Source organism: Cryptotermes secundus, unplaced genomic scaffold (assembly GCF_002891405.2).
Source record: "Cryptotermes secundus unplaced genomic scaffold, Csec_1.0 scaffold1777, whole genome shotgun sequence".
Taxonomy (NCBI): Eukaryota; Metazoa; Arthropoda; class Insecta; order Blattodea; family Kalotermitidae; genus Cryptotermes; species Cryptotermes secundus.
Genome location: NW_019724777.1, coordinates 448548 through 468439, shown reverse-complemented (window position 1 = coordinate 468439; position 19892 = coordinate 448548). Strand labels below are relative to the sequence as shown.

Sequence of the window (19892 nt, the reverse complement as noted above, 5' to 3'; positions counted from 1 at the left end):
CAGTAACAACAAGAAGAATGGTGCCCTGAGAAAGTGTCGCGTGAGTGCTAAGCACAAGGTTAGAAAAGAAACAAGTATCATGTGTGCAGGCTGTGGTGTGGCTCTCTGCAAACTTTCATGTTTCAATGTTTATCACACGAAGAAAAACTAATAAAGAGGTATGGAAAGGCATTTATTGCATAAAATATTGTATTTTAATTAGTTACTGAAAATTCCGTTTTTAAAACCCAAATTTGATGAAGTTGTTTAGGAAAAAGTAACTACATGAATTTTAGCGACATAAGGTTTAAAGGGCCTGCCAGGACAGGGGTGGGATTTAAATATCCTTCGCGCCAGTCAAAGAGTTAATGTCTCTGATTCTGTCATAGTTTTCAATGTTCTGTGGATGGACTATGTTTCTGAATATACATGAATGAAGCCACCAATTTAATGAGTGCTAGACACTACTAAAGAGTATGCCAGAAATATATAGTTAACAGAATACAGAGCATGATTGTGGGTTGGTAATTAGAAGTTGAAGGCAGAAATTCCAATTAGCAATTTTGGACAGAGAATGAAGCGATGCTAGGGTAGCCACGTTGGTAGCCTGATCATGGTCTTAGCAGAATGTGCAACATATACACATACAATGTCACATTACAATAAGTCAACTTCTTAGCGGTCAAGGAACGTAATATGAACAGTGCAGTCTCTACTCACAAATACAGTTGAACAGGTCCTTTAGTTGTTCATAAACAGCACAACCAGGAGACACAAACAGCTATGATGACTGACACATTCCTTTACCTGTATACATGCAACTGCATTCTGTCACTCCAGCTGGCACCACTCAGACTGCGTTGTACTGTGTGGCAGTATAAGCAAGTCCAAAATAGATTTTGCTACTGCTATCATTGGAGCCTCAAAATAGGTAGAACTGTGGGAGGTTATAGCCACATAGCTTTCCATCTCGAACTGAAGAAGTGGACAGGACTGGTTGAAAGAAATCACATGAAAATGGTGTGGTATGGAGCAGGAGAAAGGAACATAACATCAGGGAAGTCATAGCACATAGGATTTAGGCTATGGCTGGGCATGATAAGCAAGCTGTATGAGCCAGCAGTAACACAGTGCAGCTCACCACCACAGAGTTAGAGTCAATACAAAATTATGGTGTTTCCTTTGTAACTGTAGTACAGGAGTAAAATTAGTGACTGGTGATGTAGGCTGGTCCTGGATGCATTCTGCCAGGAAGTTGCAATCTACTTGTGTTAGTGCTTTGTCTGTGACTATGTTACAGTGGGTTGACTGCCATCTCAACATACTTGCTGACAAAGGAACTTTGGTCACCAGGAGCAGGTCTGTTTGCTGCTTGTTTCATTGCCATTGTGCCAGGGTATATCAGTCGCTCAGTGGCAGGCAGCTATGACAATGAGGGCATTGCTATCTTTGCTCTGCAGTTCACATACTATCTTTGGGTGAGTAACAGATTTAAAATAGAATCCCCCATTTGCCTGGAGGGACTGCAGTCCCCACTACAGCAATTTGTTGCTGTTCTTGTTTGGATGTCTGCATTTGTTCATCCCACCCTCATTGTTTTGTAAATACTTGTTGCCCTGTTTGTTTGAAACTTGGTATGAACAGTCTGCCATTGCAGGCCATTGCAGGCCACCTCATCTTGATACTGTCATCCGCAGCATCAGCATGGCAGCTGTGTGAGCTCTGAGATGTAAGAGCAGTCAAGTATGATTACATCTGTGCAGTGATATACCTTTGTCAGCTGTTGTTCTTTATGAGCTCTGGAAATAATGACATGGTTAAGTACATGATACATTTTAATTGCTGAGTCATAGGTTAGGTAATGACATTGTTCCAACTGCAGTTCTGTACTGCTAAGTGTAGTGACAAGACACTCCTGTGCGGTGAGTAAATGAGGATTAGGAAAGAAGGTACTGTCTGGAGAGACTGAGTAATGTGATAAATAATGGAATAAATTGGTAACCCAACCAAGATCTGAAGTGAGTATCCCCTTAATGTAAACCCATTGCATTATCACTACATGAATCAGCTCTTTGTAATGGTAGCTGATGCATTTTTATGTGTGGTGACATTAATGCTTCAGAACAGATGAGGCTGTTCTGTTTCTTATGCCTGAAGCACCAGTGCAGTCGCATCATCTGCACATGTATCAGCTTTTATGGTTGTCCTCATTCCCTGTAGGCAAATACCAAGCTGCTGTCTCAGATTAGGCAATGACCACTTCCTTCCCCTTCCTTTCCATATAATTATTCACTAGTCAACCTACCCCTTGACCCTGTATAACATGAGCTACTTACAGCATACATTAATAAACTGAACATAAGTAAGTAGATTTGAGTGTCATAAATATTGGATACTGAGCTGATATGACAAGTTGGCTGGCTTACTTGATTGTAGTCAAAAGGACCTATCCTGGCAACTTACAGTGTATCAGATGTGCAGCATGACTCAGAGAATTTCCTGTGCAGGTGAAAGCAGTTAAGATGGGGTCCATTTTCTGGTCCTGCATGACAGCACTCTCCTACTTCTACATGGTAAGTCTCTCTTCAGCACATAATGTGGAATTTAGTGATGTACAGTTTCTCCAATCACTATGCTACAAGCCAGTAGGTTGTGGGTTCAATTCCAAATGAGGTCATTGGATTTTTCAGTTGACCAAATCCTTCCATCCTCACTATAGCCCTGGGTTGACTCAGCCTCTAACAGAAATGAGTACCAGGAATCTTCCTAGGGGTAAAGGGCTGCTGGCATAAGGCTGACAGCCTCCCTGCCATCTGTGAGCCAGATGTCTAGAAAATGTGGGAACCATGATGTTTCGCAACCCTGTGGGCCTCCACTGCCGGGTACAGGAGTAGCTTTAGCTTCACAGTTTCTCCAATGCAGATGTGCTTTTTGAAAAGAAAGTTTGTTTTTTCTCAGTTAAATTAGTCTTTCTGATGTTTGTTTTGTAATATTTTAAGCACTGTTTTGAACTTCATTGTGTTAGAAAGTAACATAAGCATGGGCTTGCAGAATGTGTCATTTCTATGTATTGTGAGGACAGGACCCACTGTGACTGTGCTGCTGCAGTGTGTTTCTTCTTCCTCATGCCTTTGCCCTGAGAAAGGTTGTGATATGATGAAAATAACTTCAAAAATTAATGGAGAGGAATTCTTTATGTGAATGGGTACAGGGACTTTCATTTGTCACTGAAATTCTTTTACAGTGGAACTCCCATTTCATGTTCCTCCTCTTGAGATTTTTCCTCATTTAACATCCAGTTTCAGTGATCCCAAGGCAATAATCTCAGTGCAAAATTACATTCATTGAAGATTTTCCTCAGTTATTGTTAACATTTTCTGAAATAATCTCAAATGGGTGTTTCACTGTAATCAGTTTCACACATACACAAGTGACCTGTAACTCTACACCTTTACCCTCTTTTGTCAGTTTACACAACAGGACAGTGATCCAACCTGCCTCAAGCATGAGACCTTACTTGAGCACCAGGTCCTGTCACTATGTTAATACAGTTTTCTGGATTGTGACACCTTACCAGTGTTTTGTAGGAACCTGCTGCCTTCATCTTCTACCCTGAAGATAGAGGCAGCAGGTTTCTCAGAAACATTAGTACATATCGACCAAACTGCATGGCGTCATGTCCCATAAGACTATAATCTCAACATTCATTGCTATGAGAACTTAAGATCTCATATGAAATGCTTAACTATAAGCAAGGCAGTGTGCCAGCAGGTATCAGCATGGGGAGGCTACGTATTCATCATCAACTTAATCCCACTACATGTCTTCATATTGCTGGTGATGGGTCGCTACTCGAACCGCCTCTTTACCAGTTACACCACATTCTACATACTAGGACTCCTGCTCAGTATGCAGATCCCATTTGTTGGTTTCCAGCCCATTCGTACTAGCGAGCACATGGCAGCTTCTGGTAATGTATTCAAATCAGATGATGCATGTTTACAGGTTAATTGTTGTGGGAACATCTTGACTTTGCAGAAGATGTGTGGCCAGTGAGCTGGAAGCTCCTGCACAATTTGCATTATGTTCAGGCACATGCTGCATGCATATTGTAACTCACAGTCTGCATGGAATGTTTTCTGTATGGTCAGTCATTTTTGTAAGTCTGTTCTTGTCTTTCACTTTGAGGCTAAAAGCCAAGAATTTTAATGAAGAAAATATTTTGTCTTATCATACGTAACAACTCCAACTCCTTGAGATGCCAATAGTCACTCAGTATGTAAAGTTTTATGCCTTATGGAGCCTAAATGTTCATTGCCATGTTTGCTAGAGCCCACTCTTGGGTGCTGTCCTGACCCAGATGAATTCAGTCCAACTCTCACATCCAAGGAACATTAACAAAACTGCGTATATAGAAGAAGTTGTTTAACAGTTTTAAGCACAAGTAATGGAATCCTTGTTAACAGTTGAGTTTTTATGTGGCGTTAAATAGCTTGAAATAATTCTCTGGTCATGCAGATTTACATGCCATATGCTGAAGATTAAACTGTAATAATTATTGTTTTATCACTGTCTTAACACTTTGCGCACTGGTGGCATATTATTATGATTTTAGGACACGTTATGTTGAAACACACTATACCTTGCACTGGCGCTAGGCAGACACATGACTGGTGCGTGATAGACCTCTTGAATGTTTGCTTCGTAGTCAGTAAGATGACCCCGCTATTTATGACCCAACTGTTTTCCTTTCCCACTCCAAAAGAAAATGCCTTTGTTCATCTTCCAGCTGCATGCACCAGGCAGGAAGTTACTAGTGCAAAATGGATCAAGGTTGGAAGAGGTTGAGGTCCAAGCGTTTTCTCGGAGAACAAGAAATATCTGACTTGTTCTTTGATGAGCTATCTGACGTCCCTTGTGAGTCTGCTAGTGATAGTGACTCACAATCTGATAGTGAGTGTGGCAAGGGTGAACAAAAAATTGTGGCCACAGACAGTGAAAGTGACAGCAGCTCCGACAAAAGTGCGAGTAGTAACACTGCAGGGACAGCCACATGGGGTAAAGTAGACAAAACGCCTGCCTTGGGACAGTTTACCGGAAAGTCCAGGGGTGAAGGAAATTTCATCCGTCCCAAAGCAAGTGTCTGAAGTAACAAAACTGTTTTGGAGATAGTTTGTTTGACATGCTATGTCAGGACTGGGCGACTCTCGGGTGATATGCGGAAACATACTCTCGTGAAAAATATGAAGAGTGAACATGCCAAGGGGACGCAGCCTTCTAGGCGATGCTGTGTTTGTGCAGTACACAACAAAAGGAGTATGACTGTCTACATGTGCAAGTTCTGTGTAATGCCGCTTCACAAAAGGGAATGTTTCCAGAAATATCACACTCTCAAGCTCTTCTAGGAGCATTGATAAGTGTTCTCCAAAAATTTTAGTTCATAAAATTAATTAGGAGATTTTATATTAATTTTTAAAGTGAACAGTGCACAAGTTAGGGTAGTAGGTTTAAAAATGCTGGTCCCTAGGGTGATTTAAATATTTAAATCGCCAGTCCGTGAAGTGTTAATATTACTGTGTTGTGTCCTCCAGAAAGTACAGAGAAGTGTTATTAACAGTTGCAGTATTTACAACAGTGAGCATGCAGAGAGGTTCGAACAGGTGATAGATAAGGTAACACTACTGCATGTCAGCATACTGTTTGCTCACATCTCTCTGACACCCCTTCACTTTCCAGTGAGCATAGAACAAACCCTTTCAGGACATTAGTTTCTGTGTAACTGATGCCTTAGTTGTTGCCAGTTTAGCTGCCATTGCAGTATGGTTACAAAAAATATTATGGCATATTTGATCAACGCTTTGCCAGCCAACAGCTCTATAAACATGATACGTGCACACAGCAGTATACCAAGATGTGTTTTCCATGTGTCCAGCAGCTGACGCAGGAGCGGTGACATCAAACACATCAACAGTAAGTGGCTATCACATGACGTGACAGTGTGTCCCGTGTGTCTCTCAGCTTGCACATGTGCGGTGATGGCACACGGCAACAGTGGATAGGGTCCATATGATGTATGTTTACTGTTGGTTGATGTCAGGCCCTTGGCTCTGTAAGTGAGCAGAATTCCTAAGTTGGCAGAGAGAAATAGTAGTGGCAGAATCACACAAACGGAAGGAAGTGGAACCAGGAGTACAGAAGAATACAGTATATGAGGATGTAAAGTGTGATTTGAAGACTTTATATATGTGTAATATTGGAGTGATTTGAAGTGCTAGTTCCTGTGTTTTAATTGCATTACCAAGAGAGGACTAGTGTGTGTGTGTGTGTGTGTATAGCAGTGAATTTTAAAGTGTGTAAATGAGCAGAAGTGCTGTACTGTCTGTATTTAAGTGTGATTAAGAGAGATTGTAACCAAAGTGCTAATAAATCCTATCATCCAAACTAGAACCCATCATTCTCGTCACGCGTACCACCATACACCTGACAGTATCTTAATTTTAGATTGTATTTGGTGTTGATTAATAGTAAGATGCATTTTATGGTTGAAGAAAGACAATAGAAGAGAATAAGGCTGCCATCTACTGGTGAGAGGCAAAGTAGTAGCACAATCTAAGAGCCAGCTTCAGAATAGCTCAGAGATGCAGTGACTAACAGTGTCTCAGAAATGATATGAGTTGATAGTAAGTTGATCTTTGTATGAGCTCTTGTGAACATGAAAATGAACCTTTGGATTATATAAATGTGGGGAATTTTTTAACCAGCTGAGCAACCATTGACTTCACAAGAAGTGCTGTACTTCATGACAATGGTTACTTAATATTTATTTAGTTAATTGACTGAAGTCACTGTAATTTTTGTTGTTCAGATCCTGCTGACTGGTGCATTGCAAGAAATGCATTCCAGAATTTCTTACAAAAGTCTGGTTTACCATTCTTAAAGCCCCAGCCTATGCTTTTATAAGAAATATGGTTTATTTTGTCTTTAAATGTTGTTGAATTCTGAGAATCTTAGGCTTCTGATCCTGTATAAAGTTCAAGGCCACTCATCTATATCAGATTGTGGACAGACAGAGTCATGGCATTTCCTGTTGGCATGACAGACTTTTGTGAAAGACTTGAAGCCCAGACATGCGCATCTTCTCACATATGGTAGTAATAATTCTAATTTAATTTCATCCATACTGAGACTGCTAATTGTAACCATGCAGCATGTTCTGTCCTGCAGGTGTGTTTGCACTTCTGATTCTGATGGCTGTTTTGAAGTACCTGCAATCAGTACTCTCGAAGGCCGAGTTCAAGTACTTCTTCATGGTGGCAGCCCTGGTTGCCCCAGTTTTGGTCTTTCTTACTGTTGTGGGCCTCACATATGCTGGGATTATTGCCCCATGGAGTGGCAGGTACAGTGCAGCATTTGCCATTGAACCTGGATGGTACTAACTGTGAACACTTGCTTTATACATGAATTATATTGCAGGTTCTACTCTCTATGGGACACGGGCTATGCTAAGATCCACATTCCCATCATTGCGTCTGTGTCAGAGCACCAGCCTACAACGTGGTTCTCCTTCTTCTTTGACCTTCACATTCTAGTCACAACTTTCCCAGTGGGCCTTTGGTACTGCATCAAGAGCATAACTGATGAGCGTGTGTTTGGTGAGTAGCGCACTGTTGTGTGGCCACATGTACAGTGATATGAAGGAAGGCGCTAACCTCATATTGTGTTTGTCTAGTGGTGCTCTATGCACTCAGTGCTGTGTACTTTGCGGGGGTGATGGTGCGTCTCATGCTCACGCTGACACCTGTCGTGTGTGTGCTGAGTGGAATTGCGTTCTCCCGCTTGCTGGAGCTGTACTTGAAAGAGGAAGAGAACCCTCAAACTGCAGACACTGACAGTGAGGAGGAAGGCAGCGGGGAGCGAAACAGCCGTAACATGTACGACAAGGTATAATGGTTTTATGTTCCCAGGTTTAAGACATGTCACTGATGTGTTGGCAGTCCAACATATAATAAAGTGAATAAGTTTGCACTTGCGTATAGATGTAAAACAGGGATTAATAAAAGAGAACGGCAATCATTTGAGGATCAGACACCCTCTCTGTCTTTTATGCTACATTCAAATGACATCAAGTCTACTCTAGCAGTGTTAGCTTGTTCCTAAATCTTCCCTGGTGTGAACTGATAAGCAAAATGCATTATTTTGTTAAATTCTACTGTTATTTATGACAAGATGAAATACTAGCATAATCCAAGTGCAAACTTGAAAACATCTCAGTGGTGTGGTACAGGTGTTTTGACAGAGTGGCTTACCATGCCACAGAGACATCGGATAGCAGTGTATTAAGTTGGAATTAAACATTCGGATGGATATTTGTTATTAAGAGACAAATTGTCACTGTGTAATATTGGTCACAGAGAAATCAGAGTGATGGAAATCTGCAGCGGGAACTCGAGAGCCCTTGAACACTGATTGCTGAGATTTTGGTCTCACATGATACCATGTGGTTTTATGGGCAGGCACCAACACTTTGGGCAGACATGCTGTCTCTGTCTCCAGCATTGAAGTGTGTATGTTCCAAACACTGTGTTCGAGTATCCTGCTGCATTACTGTATACAGATCTGCAGTACAGTCTTCAGTGCACCTTTACAAATTTCTTATGTGCAGATAATCATATACGAAGGGGGACCCAAAAATAACCGGAACCGACCTGTTGCGCGCACATGCTTTGTAGTTACGAGTTGTGCTGCTAGGTGGTGTTAACTGGGGGTCTCCCGCGACTGTTAGTGAGCTGGCGTCAGTCTGAGTTAAGTGGTTTGTCTGTGGTGCTCTGTTGTGTGCGTTCCTGTTTCAACCCTTTGGCGATTAGTGAGATGGCCGACCAGAAGGAACAAAGAGTGTGCGTGAAATTTTGCTTGATGAAGATCGTCGAAAGACCATTGACCAACTTTCTGAGGAAATGAACATCTCATGGAGCACAGTCCAGCGAATTTTAACTGAAGGTTTGCACATGAGACGGGTGTCTGCAAAATTTGTTCCTCGCTTGCTCGGAGATGACCAAAGAGAAAACTGCGTGAATGTTTGCCGCTACTTGAAGAGTGAAGTGCAGAACGATCCTCAATTTCACGCACACTCTTTGTTCCTTCTGGTCGGCCATCTCACTAATCGCCAAAGGGTTGAAACAGGAACGCACACAACAGAGCACCACAGACAAACCACTTAACTCAGACTGACGCCAGCTCACTAACAGTCGCGGAAGACCCCCAGCTAACACCACCTAGCAGCATAACTCGTAACTACAAAGCATGTGCGCGCAACAGGTCGGTTCCGGCTATTTTTGGGTCCCCCCTCATATACCTGATGGTGGCTCTGTGCAGCCAAACCATATCATGATATTACATGAAGATTTGGACTAAGTGGTGATTCCACCTATAATCTGTGAAGTTGTATTGAAGGGTGTATCACATATATATATACACACACACACAGAGGTGTAGGAGGTTCAGGACTAGGATTGGTCGTATAGGTAGGTTACAAGAAAATTAGTTGTGGGACCCAAGGAGATGGAGAAAAGAAAGGAATCCTCTCCAGACCAGTGGAAAGAAATGGATGTAAACAAGCCCTTATAAGGAGCTTACTGATTTATTGTCATGGGTGGGAAATGGAGTACTTAGAAAGAATGGGTGTTTTCAAGAGGAAAGTGGAATGGCATGAAAATGGAGAGAAACATTAATTACTTTCCTCTTTCTGGGCTCAGTTTCCCTCCTGTGAGAAAATCTTGCAGTGTTCCTGAAAAGGGCCATTTTTTTAAGTTTTTCTTGTCATTTTACTTCCTTGGAAGGTCATGTCTTCAATTCCTGATGAGATCATTGTTTTTTTCAGTTGACCTAATCCTTCCAGCTGCACTATGGCCCTGGGGTCAACCCAGCCTCTTAACAGAAATGAGTACCAGGAATCTTCCTTTGGGGTGGGGGGTGGGGGGTAAAGAGCAGTTGGCACATAAGGTTGCCAGCCTCACCGCTGTCTGTGAGCCAGTTGTCTAGAAAATGTGGGAGCTTCAACATCTCAAACCCAATGGGCCTCCATGGCCCCTTACAGGAATTGCTCCCCCCCCCAGAAACAACAGTGGATTTCTGGATAATTCATTTTTTCTTATTGTACCATATTCCACCCATGATGATAAACATGTGTGTCCTGTGTGAGGGCCACTTTTTATCCGTTTGTCTTAGACCAGGTTTCTCTCTTTATCTCCTCTCCTTGGGTCCCATGAACACCTTTCTTTTAGTCCTCCTGCATAACCAAGCTTATTCTTGAAGGTACACACTCTGGCTCTAAAAACGGAAGCTGCACATTCCTCCAAAATGTTGACATCTGCCCATGAAACTACACAGTGTCACAGCCAGGAAGACCACAGGTTTCACTAATTACGTAGTTCGTTTTAATGGGTTAAGAAAGCAATGCAGTAGTAATATCAGAAGCAATCCCATAATCATATAATACTTATTTGTTTAAGTGCACCATTGAATGAAATGTTATGATGTTGGTAAGCTAGACGATACATGACATGATACATGTTGCTTGTTGGAACACTTGTGTTACAGGCTGGGAAACTACGCAAGATGAAGCATGAGCAGCAGAAAGAGTCGGATGGTCTGGGTGTGAACATCCGCAGTATTGTTATTGTTGCAGTTCTGATGATGCTGATGATGTTTGCAGTGCACTGTACTTGGGTCACCAGCAATGCCTATTCCAGCCCAAGCATTGTGCTGGCCTCATACAGCCATGATGGGTGAGAGAACTTTCACTAAGATACTTTGCTTCATGCATTTAGTATCCTTAAGAATCTAGTTGAAAAATTCCTGTCATTTATTGAACCTGTCTGCATTGTCACAGTGTGTTTCTCTAAGGCACTTTGCTGATTCTTTTGCCACTGTTTTAATTAAACTCCTTTCATCACAAGTTCCATATCTCACATTCATTCTCTTTTGCTTATGTTTTACGAAAGAATGCTTCGAAGTCTGTGGTCCCAAGTATCATTTCATAACATGTCCCCCCACCCATTTTTATGAGATGCTATTAGTTTCCAGTTCAAATCCCAAGTCACCCGTACTGGTTGTCTGGGTTTGCTTATCCTGTTTGTTTGCAGCTGCCTTCCATATGTGGAGGCTGTCTCCTCCACCTACAGTGTGAGGATGTGTCATGCCTTAGTGACGAGAGCCCATTTGACATGGCACTTAGTATCATGTCACAGCTCCAGACATTGTTTGCTGACAGTGAAGGTAAAAGATCAATTTGCTGCAGAGAGCCTCAGAATGTATATCAATCATAAAGGCAGACAAAGTTCTACTCTTTCATTTCATCCAAGTCATCCGATTTTTAGCCAACTTTTCTTATTTTGAAAAAAGTTAAAGGATGCTTGAGAGGTTCCCTTGCTGTTTGTGTGTCTGTGTACCCCCCCTCCCCCCAATTCCTCAAAGCCAGGATAGTGGAGCAAGAAGAGACTGCCATTACAATACCATATAAATATTTCTGTAACATGTTACATGATGCTTGAAAGCCAGAACAGTACAATTAGAGAAGCAACATGGGGACTGCCATTGCTAGGCTGTGGCTTAGTAATTAGGTCTTCCAGCTCCTGGGTTTCTGCAAGCCACTTACTGCTAACCACAGTCCTGATCAGAGTCCTCCTCCCTGTGTAACTTTCAGTCAGACCACACAGGAAACGCTGCCTCCAGCAGTTCCCCCATTGTTAGCCTACTTTCACTGTGTCCATATGTCTGTATATGTATCCCTTTATTTTTGCTGGGCAACAGCCTGATAGCTGGGCAGTGGTTTGATAAACAGTTTCTTGCGTCAACAAATACACGCGCAACAATAGAAGATTTATTGGATGCATCATCTTCTGTGTGATCCATGTCATATCAAAGGATAGTAGGCAGTTAGTTCTTCCCAGAACTTCTTGTTGGGCTTACATTTGCTTTTGAGAGACAGAGATATAAAACATTTAATTTTATTTGTGAATGTTGGCAAAAATCAGATGATTGGAATGCCTTAATTTTTTTCCTCCAGCATACAAACCATACTAGCAGTTTTGAGCCTTCCACCATCCATAAATTTACCACCACATTGTGATTTCTTGTTATATCATTTCTCTTTATATGCTTTGATATCTTTGTAGTAGCCAATATTGGAATAGCAGGTGGCAGCAGTTATGTTTTCCCAAACCAGATTATCTGTTTTCTCTTTCTTTTTCCTAATTTTCACATAAATTAATTCTTGGCCAGTAGGTGTGACATGGAACTAAAAAGGGCAGGAAAGAATCAGTGTGACATTATCAAAGTGTAACTACCTCTGTTGATTAAGTTGTCTGTGTAAGCTTCTCAGCTGATAACACAACTTGCAGTATACTGCAGGTTGAAGAGATCACTCCCTACAGTTGTGTATGGCATGTAATTGGTTTGAATTTCAGCCAGATTAACAGATATCTTGCCAAAGGACAGAAGGAGTTCTTCTTAGTCCTATTGGGTGAATGCTGGGATAATGCTTTGAAGGCTTCCTCCAAACCCTTGCCTTAACTTCATGGATGATCAGCTCATTTGTATTCTGTGACATTTGCAGTCAGAACAGTGTTGTTAGCTAATGTAAGAATGCATGCGTCTGAAGCAGCTATGCGTGATGTGTGGTCCATCCTCTCCACAGATATAATTAAGGTAAACAGTGCAACACAGCATTTCAAGTAGGGTCAAGAGTCATGAGACAGAAAAATATGGTCATGGGTCCCACAGAGCCCAAACCCAAGAATGATATTGCTGGCAAGGGAAAGCAGCAATTTACCAGACAGACAGCATTTTGTACAGGGGATGGACAAAAATATGGAAACACCCAACAAAAAACACATTACCGTGACTAATATGGCATAGGGCAACCTCTGGCTTGCAGAACTGCTTGCAGTCTCCTTGGAATGGATAAATAGAGGTCCTGTATGATTTGCAAGGGAATCTTATACCATTCTTCCTGGAAAACATGGTAAGTTCTGTTTTCGATGATAGAGGTGAATAGCGCGCACACAGATTGCTCTCCAAAACAGACCACAAAGGCTCAATAATATTCATATCTGTTGATTGTGGGGGCCATGCCAGACGTGACACTTCATCTTCATTCTCAGAAAACCAGTCCTGGACGGTGTGAGCTATGTGAACACAGGCATTCTTGGCTTGGTAAATGGCATCACCATTAGGGAACAAAGTTTGCACCATGGGATGGACCTGGTCGCCCAAAATGGTCACATAGCCGTTGGCAGTGACGTGACGTTGCATGGTAATGATGGGTCCGACAGAATATCACGATATGGCTGCCCATACCATAATCGAACCCCCACCATGTTTCACTCTTGGCAGCAAACAATCTGGATTGTAAGCTTGGGATGGCGTTCTTCAGACATAAACTTGGCCAGAAGTCGGAAACAGTGTGAAGGTGGACTCATCCGACCAAATGACCGTCTTCCATTGCTCCATAGTCGAGGTTTTATGACTTCGGCACCACACTGTTCTCTTAGAGGCATTTTGATCACTGATGAGTGGCTTTGGAATTGCAGCTCATCCAGAAATACCCTGCTTGTGGAGTTCCCTTCATACTGTTTTGGTGCTGACAGGGTTTGTGTGCGTGACATTCAGTTCAGCAGTCACTTTTGCAGCTGTAGTCTTCTTATTTTTCGTCACAATCCTACGCAGTGTTCGTCTGTCTCGATCACTCGACACACATTTCCATCCACGCTGGTTTTTATCGGATGCAGTTTTTTCAGTCTTCTGTATGTGGTCATAATCTTGGATATGGTGCCTCGCGAAACACCAAAAACTTCAGCTACCTTGGTTATGGAAGCACCCACCATATGGACCCCAACAATTTTCCCGTGTTCAAATTCTGTTAGCTCTGACGTAATGCGCAAAAATTGCAAAGAACACTGTCTCGACAACAGATGAAGCTTGCAACGTATTGCAGAGGTTGTACAGGTAGTGGTGTTGGGCAGTTATGACAGCGTGACCTACAAACGTCACTAAAATAACCACTTCAATTCAGGCATGCATTTCACGAGGTGTTTCCATATTTTTGTCCATCCCCTGTACTTGTTCAGGTGCTTGCTGAACTTGATTTGTTATCTTGAGTAATGGATCCTGCTGAAGCCAGTTCTGTACATTTTGAAACCAGTTATCCTGTCATCTGTGTATAACATCTCCTCTCATGGCTTTTTCTGGCTGACAGTTTGTATGAATTTCTTATGTCTGTGATGTGTGCTATATGCCTTATCTTCACTCTAATGCTGCAGGTCCCGGCAGATCCTGGATGATTTCCGAGAAGCATACTACTGGCTGTCTCAGAACACAGATAATGATGCACGTGTGATGAGCTGGTGGGACTATGGCTACCAGATTGCGGGCATGGCGAACCGCACAACCCTGGTGGACAACAACACATGGAACAACAGTCACATCGCTTTGGTGAGCAGTAGTGGTGTAGGCAGTGCCACTGCTAATGGTGATTTGCGAAGCCTGTTTCAGTAGGTTAAACTGTTGTTCTTCTTGTAGGTGGGCAAAGCCATGTCCTCCAACGAGAGTGAAGCTTATAAAATAATGGTGTCCCTGGATGTGGACTATGTATTGGTGATATTTGGTGGAGTGATTGGTTACTCTGGAGATGACATCAACAAGTTCTTGTGGATGGTGCGGATAGCAGAAGGGGAGCACCCGAAAGACATCCGGGTGAGTGTTCACACACTGCTTGCAATGCTGTACTCTGATGGATATTGAGTACTTGTCTGTTCAAACAAAACTTGGCAGTTTCTTCAAACATGCATTGTTATATTCAAAAACAACTTCTGAGTCCTCTTTCAATGAATTGTCCTTTTATAGTTTTAAATAAATGCTCTACAGTGATATATTTCCTTTTATTTGTGTTCTAAGTTTTTTCTTTTTGGGTTACCTTTTGCAGCACTAATCTGCATTATCGCTTAATCCAAATGACCTGTCTCCCATTTACTCTGGATTAGTGAGGGTTTATTGTAAGTATTTCATTGGATCCTGGACCTCACAGTAGCTTGCAAATGTAAATGGAAGAGGATACAGTTCTTAACAGTATTGTAGGAAGGGTTTGTGAATTTGATAGGAATGGAGACTGAATTCAGTGGCAGGCATTTTGTGAATGCAATGATGAATCTTTGTGTTCCTTGAACAGCTGTCAGTCACTCACTCACCTAATTCATAATGTTTAAATGAATACCAACAAGCGTTCTGTATGTAACCTTGTGTCTGACGGTCATTAACGTGAACCTTTTTCTGCCATAGGAGAGTGACTACTTCACAGATAGGGGAGAATTTAGAGTGGATGCTGAGGGAACACCAACACTGTTCAACAGCCTCATGTACAAACTGTGTTACTACAAGTTTGGAGAATTCAAGGTGAGCTGGACATTGCTAGGTGTAATTTATGGTGGGATACTTTTGCCAGATATCTCACTATGGCCTCTTGTTGCAGATGGACTACCGAAGTCCTGCAGGGTTTGACCGTACCCGCAATGTGATAATTGGGAACAAGAACTTTGAGTTGACATATCTGGAGGAGGCATACACAACAGAACACTGGCTTGTACGAATATATAAGTGAGTTCAAAGCATTGTCATCTCAGTAGAGGTTGCAGGGTGTGAATGTTTCATTCAATTCTACATGTGCACACTGTTATATTTTTATAACACTGTCAACTTGTGATGACACAGTCGTCAGCAGTTTACTCACACGCAGTGTGTGCCATCACTGATATGTTAGGATGAATGACCTTAATTTCTGTTCATTATATCAGTACATATAAATCTTTTGCCTTTTACTAAAGATTTCTGTGGAGGGAACATATGATGAGTCTTTAAATAATTTTTTGTTGTATGTTAAAGCTGCCAGTCACAGTGGCTGCATGTATGTGTGCGTTTATTCTGTGTTTGTGCTTTTCTGTGTATAGGTTTCAGCCTTGTGATGCACTAAACCCTCGTCCAAGGAGTCCTACCGACTGTATAGAATTACAAAACTCTAAAAGCAGCCAGGGCCCAACAAAGGGCTGTAGAGCCATTGATGAATGAATGAATGAATGAATGAATGAATGAATGAATGAATGCATGTTAAAGTTAAGTGAAACTGTGTCCCATCTTTCATTCGCTTTGAGTTAAAGGAGTTCACTTAGCCCTAACTTCATAGTTCACATTTGCAGTATGGTTCATGCACCCACAGTGTTTGTTGGTGAAGAATCTACGTGCAGCACCCAAGACCCAAAATCTCCCACTTTATTCAGATTAAGTAGTACTGAATGTTATCTATTTCAGGGTCAAGAAGCCAGACGAGTTCAACCGTCCACGAATACCGGTGTCAGAACGTAAAATAAAACGTAGCAAGATCTTCGTGACAAAGAAGGTGTGTCAATTATGTGCACTGGGTCTGTAGATTATTCAAATATTTTTATGTATGCTTTGTTTAATCACACTTTCAATAGCTCAGACAATGTAGTGTAAAACAGTAGAGTGACAGAATTGGAGTAGGTGTGGAAGGAAGCAACTGTGTCATATTTGAAGGTATATTTCCCAGCATTCACATGGTGAAACTGAGGAAAGTTACACAAAACCGCAGTCAGGAATTTCTGTATTCCTGCTGAAATTTGAACCAAGTACATCCAGAATACAAGTCAGATTGTTAAACCTGAGCCAACTGGCTCATTTTATTCAGTTAGGCAGATCATGTTACTCTGTCTGCCCTCTTCTTCCTCGTTAACAAAGCCTCGTGTTGGGCACCACTTATGACAGTTCTTCTTCACGTTCTCTGCTCAGTTGTAGCTGTTGAGTACCACGTCCTCTTATAACCATGTCGAAAATATTGGGAGTGGTGTGAGGATAAAAACAAATAATGTTTAGGGTGCAAGCATGAGGATACCACTCAGGGCTTAAGGGGCCTTGCTCCAACAAGATGTTCCTCCCAAAGAAGTCCCTGGACCACACTCCACTATTGAAATGATGTACAGTTTATTGTTAACAGCACTACATGGTGTTACACTAATCAGTCCGTTTAGACTGATACAACTACTCTGGTACACAACTGTACAGTTCACCACCAGCCAACAATAATCAGTAATACACAACACCCAGCAATGCAATGAATACACTGAATACAATGACCACGGTTATTACCAGGGCCCGGATTTTGATGACATGTCGTCTTTTTTCCTTGTATCCTGTGCGATGCTCTTAAATATATAAATCTTGGATATGAGCTGCTGGTTACAGAAATGTAAATTTATAGGTCATTTTTTGGACTTTTAAGGGTATTTCTTGTCATTTTTGGCCATTTTAGGGAATTTTTCTTCATATGTTTTCTGAAATGTGAATAACATGGAAGCAAAGTGTTCTTTCTTTTCTCCTTTAGGTCATTTTTCTGGATTTTTTTTTTGGTCATATTTTAGGTAATTTTTCTGGATTTTTTGGGTCATATTTTAAATATTTTCAGGCCATCAGAATCTGGGCCCTGGTTATTACAATGCCTTTAAATACTCTCAAATGACATAATAATTCCAGAACCTTCCGCATCGAGATCTTCCTTCAAGCTTCCACACCGTTCTGCAGTTTGAGAATGTTCTGGAAGTTTCTTTAGTTAGGCTGATGGGAGGAGTAACTGATGCACATAGCAGGCTGGCTATCATGGAATTGTCTTGAGTTGCAGTAGTCCTTATCTAAACATTCCTTGCTACCAATTCTCAGAATAGTTACTGCAAAACTGAGTATAAGTCACCTTTGGTACAAAACTGGTATTAGGTCCTAAAGTATTAATAAAATTAAAATTTTTATTATAATTGGTAATATTTAAGAATGATGTCAGTAGGTAATGATCAGTTACATTACAGATGTGTGCTTTGTTGCAGACCAACAAACGCAAGAAGGGAACAATCAGGAATAAGCCAACAGTTGTGAAAGGCAAGAAGCTGAGTTCCTAGTGAGATGTTGGGCGCCGCCTTCACAGTGTGCCTAGAACACAATGGAATGAGATGTGACTGGCCTTCCAGGGCACATAACATGTGTTGCATTTAAGTATGTTTCAGTGCCCCATCTCTGGGAAAGTGTACAGCAATCTTTATTTTTTAGACCTTAATGTATTTTGTAAAAAGAACGAGGCTCCTCTAGTTAACATCTTGATGTCTTGTTTGTGTAGGAGATTCTGTGTTCTGTTTTTGTGTGCATGTGGTTACAAGGGCTCCAGTTCATGTTTGTTGTTGTTGAACTTTGCAATACACATTTCCGACAACACTACTCATTTCTGGATACATCCTATCCTGCTGACAGTGTAATTCGCCCACTTGGTAATTGTTTGGCTCATTGAGATAATGAAAACCAGATCCTGAACCAGTTCACATTTTTTAAACCTCTTTCTCTTTCAGGTCAAATTATGAAAAGAATTCTGTCTTTATTCTCAACTTTAATGTCTGCACATGCAATTTTATAATACTCATAATGGTGTAATTGAAGAAATTATGGAACTTCAGTAACTTTCAGAAGTGATATTGTAAAAAGAATCGAATTTGTCTTTCATATACTAAGTCCACAAGTGAGTAAGGCCAAATTTTTGGAAATTAAAAAAAAAAGCGTTTTTTAAAATATCTCTAAAAAGAATCAAAATTTGAATTGTAGTCCTTTCCATATTCTGTTGCTGCTATGCAGGCATTACACATCCCTGGCTCTTGTGAAATTCTGTGAACATATTCTTTGAGGTAATTTTATGCTGCTTTTTATGGTGAAAATATGTAGCAGATAAGAATTACAGAAATGTTTTTACTGCTGCTTTTAGATTTGTTTTTGTTAAAGAAACTTCCTAGCTTTGTGTGTGCCAAAATGCTGGCTCAGGGATTAAGCTGCAATTTTAAAGACCATGGATGTGATAATGTACTGCCTGGTCAGGGATACTGCACATTTAAGGAACGCTAATAAATGGATGTTGAGCAATGGAAGAATGATGACTGTGAAGGAAAAAATGAAGAAACTCACAAGAGCACCTACTCCAATGTCACTTCATCTTGAATCTCACATGAAGCTCCCTGACAGTAACCTTAGGCTCCATGCTGAGATGTAGCATGGGGCAGTTGCTGCTGCTGCTATGACCACCACCAGCACATTATCATCATCATATTACGGCATTTTCATGATCAGTGACAGATGAAACTACCTGTAATCTGCCTTTTTTGACAAACTTTTGTGCGTGTTAGTATGATTGTGCCGGACATCAGGGTACATGTCTTGTTATTGTCTGTCCACGAGCTGAAGATGCACGCTGAAACTTGCCTGAGAATGTAGAGCTTCATGCGATAAGATGTGAACTAAGAACCATCTGCCAGACACAATAAACTTGTGATTATGTTTTTAAACTTTCTGAAAAGAACATTCTGTGCCAGACCAAAAATGTAGACCAGTTTTTTTCTTTTTCTTGAAGTGATAAACTGACAAGGAGAGAAGTAGGCATGCAAGTTCAAAGACTTCTGAATCTCACTATTTCATGGGAAGGCTGTAATCATATAGTATCATTTTTGCCTATATGATATGCTTTTTAGAAAACGGATTTTAAATGATATTGATCTCTTATTAAATATGGTGTACCTGCTTACATTGAAAACTGTTTGAGCCATATGACTGTTTCCAGCGCACACAAATGAATGTACTACTGTTGGTTTTGGGGTTCTCACAGCAATAACAATGACGGGTACAATTTTCTGGGTATTGTTGTTGCAAATATGTCTATTTGTGACATGGATTATGCTTTCTAAATCTTCCTTCTTCCAGCAGACACTTTAGATATCGATCATGGCATACATTTGACTGTAATTATTCTTTCCTCCATATGTATGCTC

General features: G+C 41.2%; 1 protein-coding gene and 1 non-coding gene across 2 annotated transcripts in view; both read left to right on the top strand.

Annotated features, from left to right (window-relative positions):
- LOC111863084 (dolichyl-diphosphooligosaccharide--protein glycosyltransferase subunit STT3B) overlaps window positions 1-18396 on the top strand; it is a 22463-nt gene extending 4067 nt beyond the window's left edge. Inside the window, exons 3-15 of the mRNA XM_023849088.2 lie at window positions 1280-1457; window positions 2487-2552; window positions 3751-3949; window positions 7204-7375; window positions 7453-7631; window positions 7709-7920; window positions 10576-10763; window positions 14298-14469; window positions 14557-14730; window positions 15313-15426; window positions 15503-15627; window positions 16336-16423; window positions 17919-18396. Coding sequence (XP_023704856.1) covers window positions 1280-1457; window positions 2487-2552; window positions 3751-3949; window positions 7204-7375; window positions 7453-7631; window positions 7709-7920; window positions 10576-10763; window positions 14298-14469; window positions 14557-14730; window positions 15313-15426; window positions 15503-15627; window positions 16336-16423; window positions 17919-17990 — 1939 coding nt within the window. The 3' untranslated portion in view covers window positions 17991-18396. The remainder of the gene's footprint in view (window positions 1-1279; window positions 1458-2486; window positions 2553-3750; window positions 3950-7203; window positions 7376-7452; window positions 7632-7708; window positions 7921-10575; window positions 10764-14297; window positions 14470-14556; window positions 14731-15312; window positions 15427-15502; window positions 15628-16335; window positions 16424-17918) is intronic.
- LOC111863104 lies at window positions 15804-15922 on the top strand. The gene has a single exon (XR_002842549.1). It is a non-coding gene; the product is annotated as a U5 spliceosomal RNA (small nuclear RNA).
- Window positions 18397-19892: the final 1496 nt, after the last annotated feature.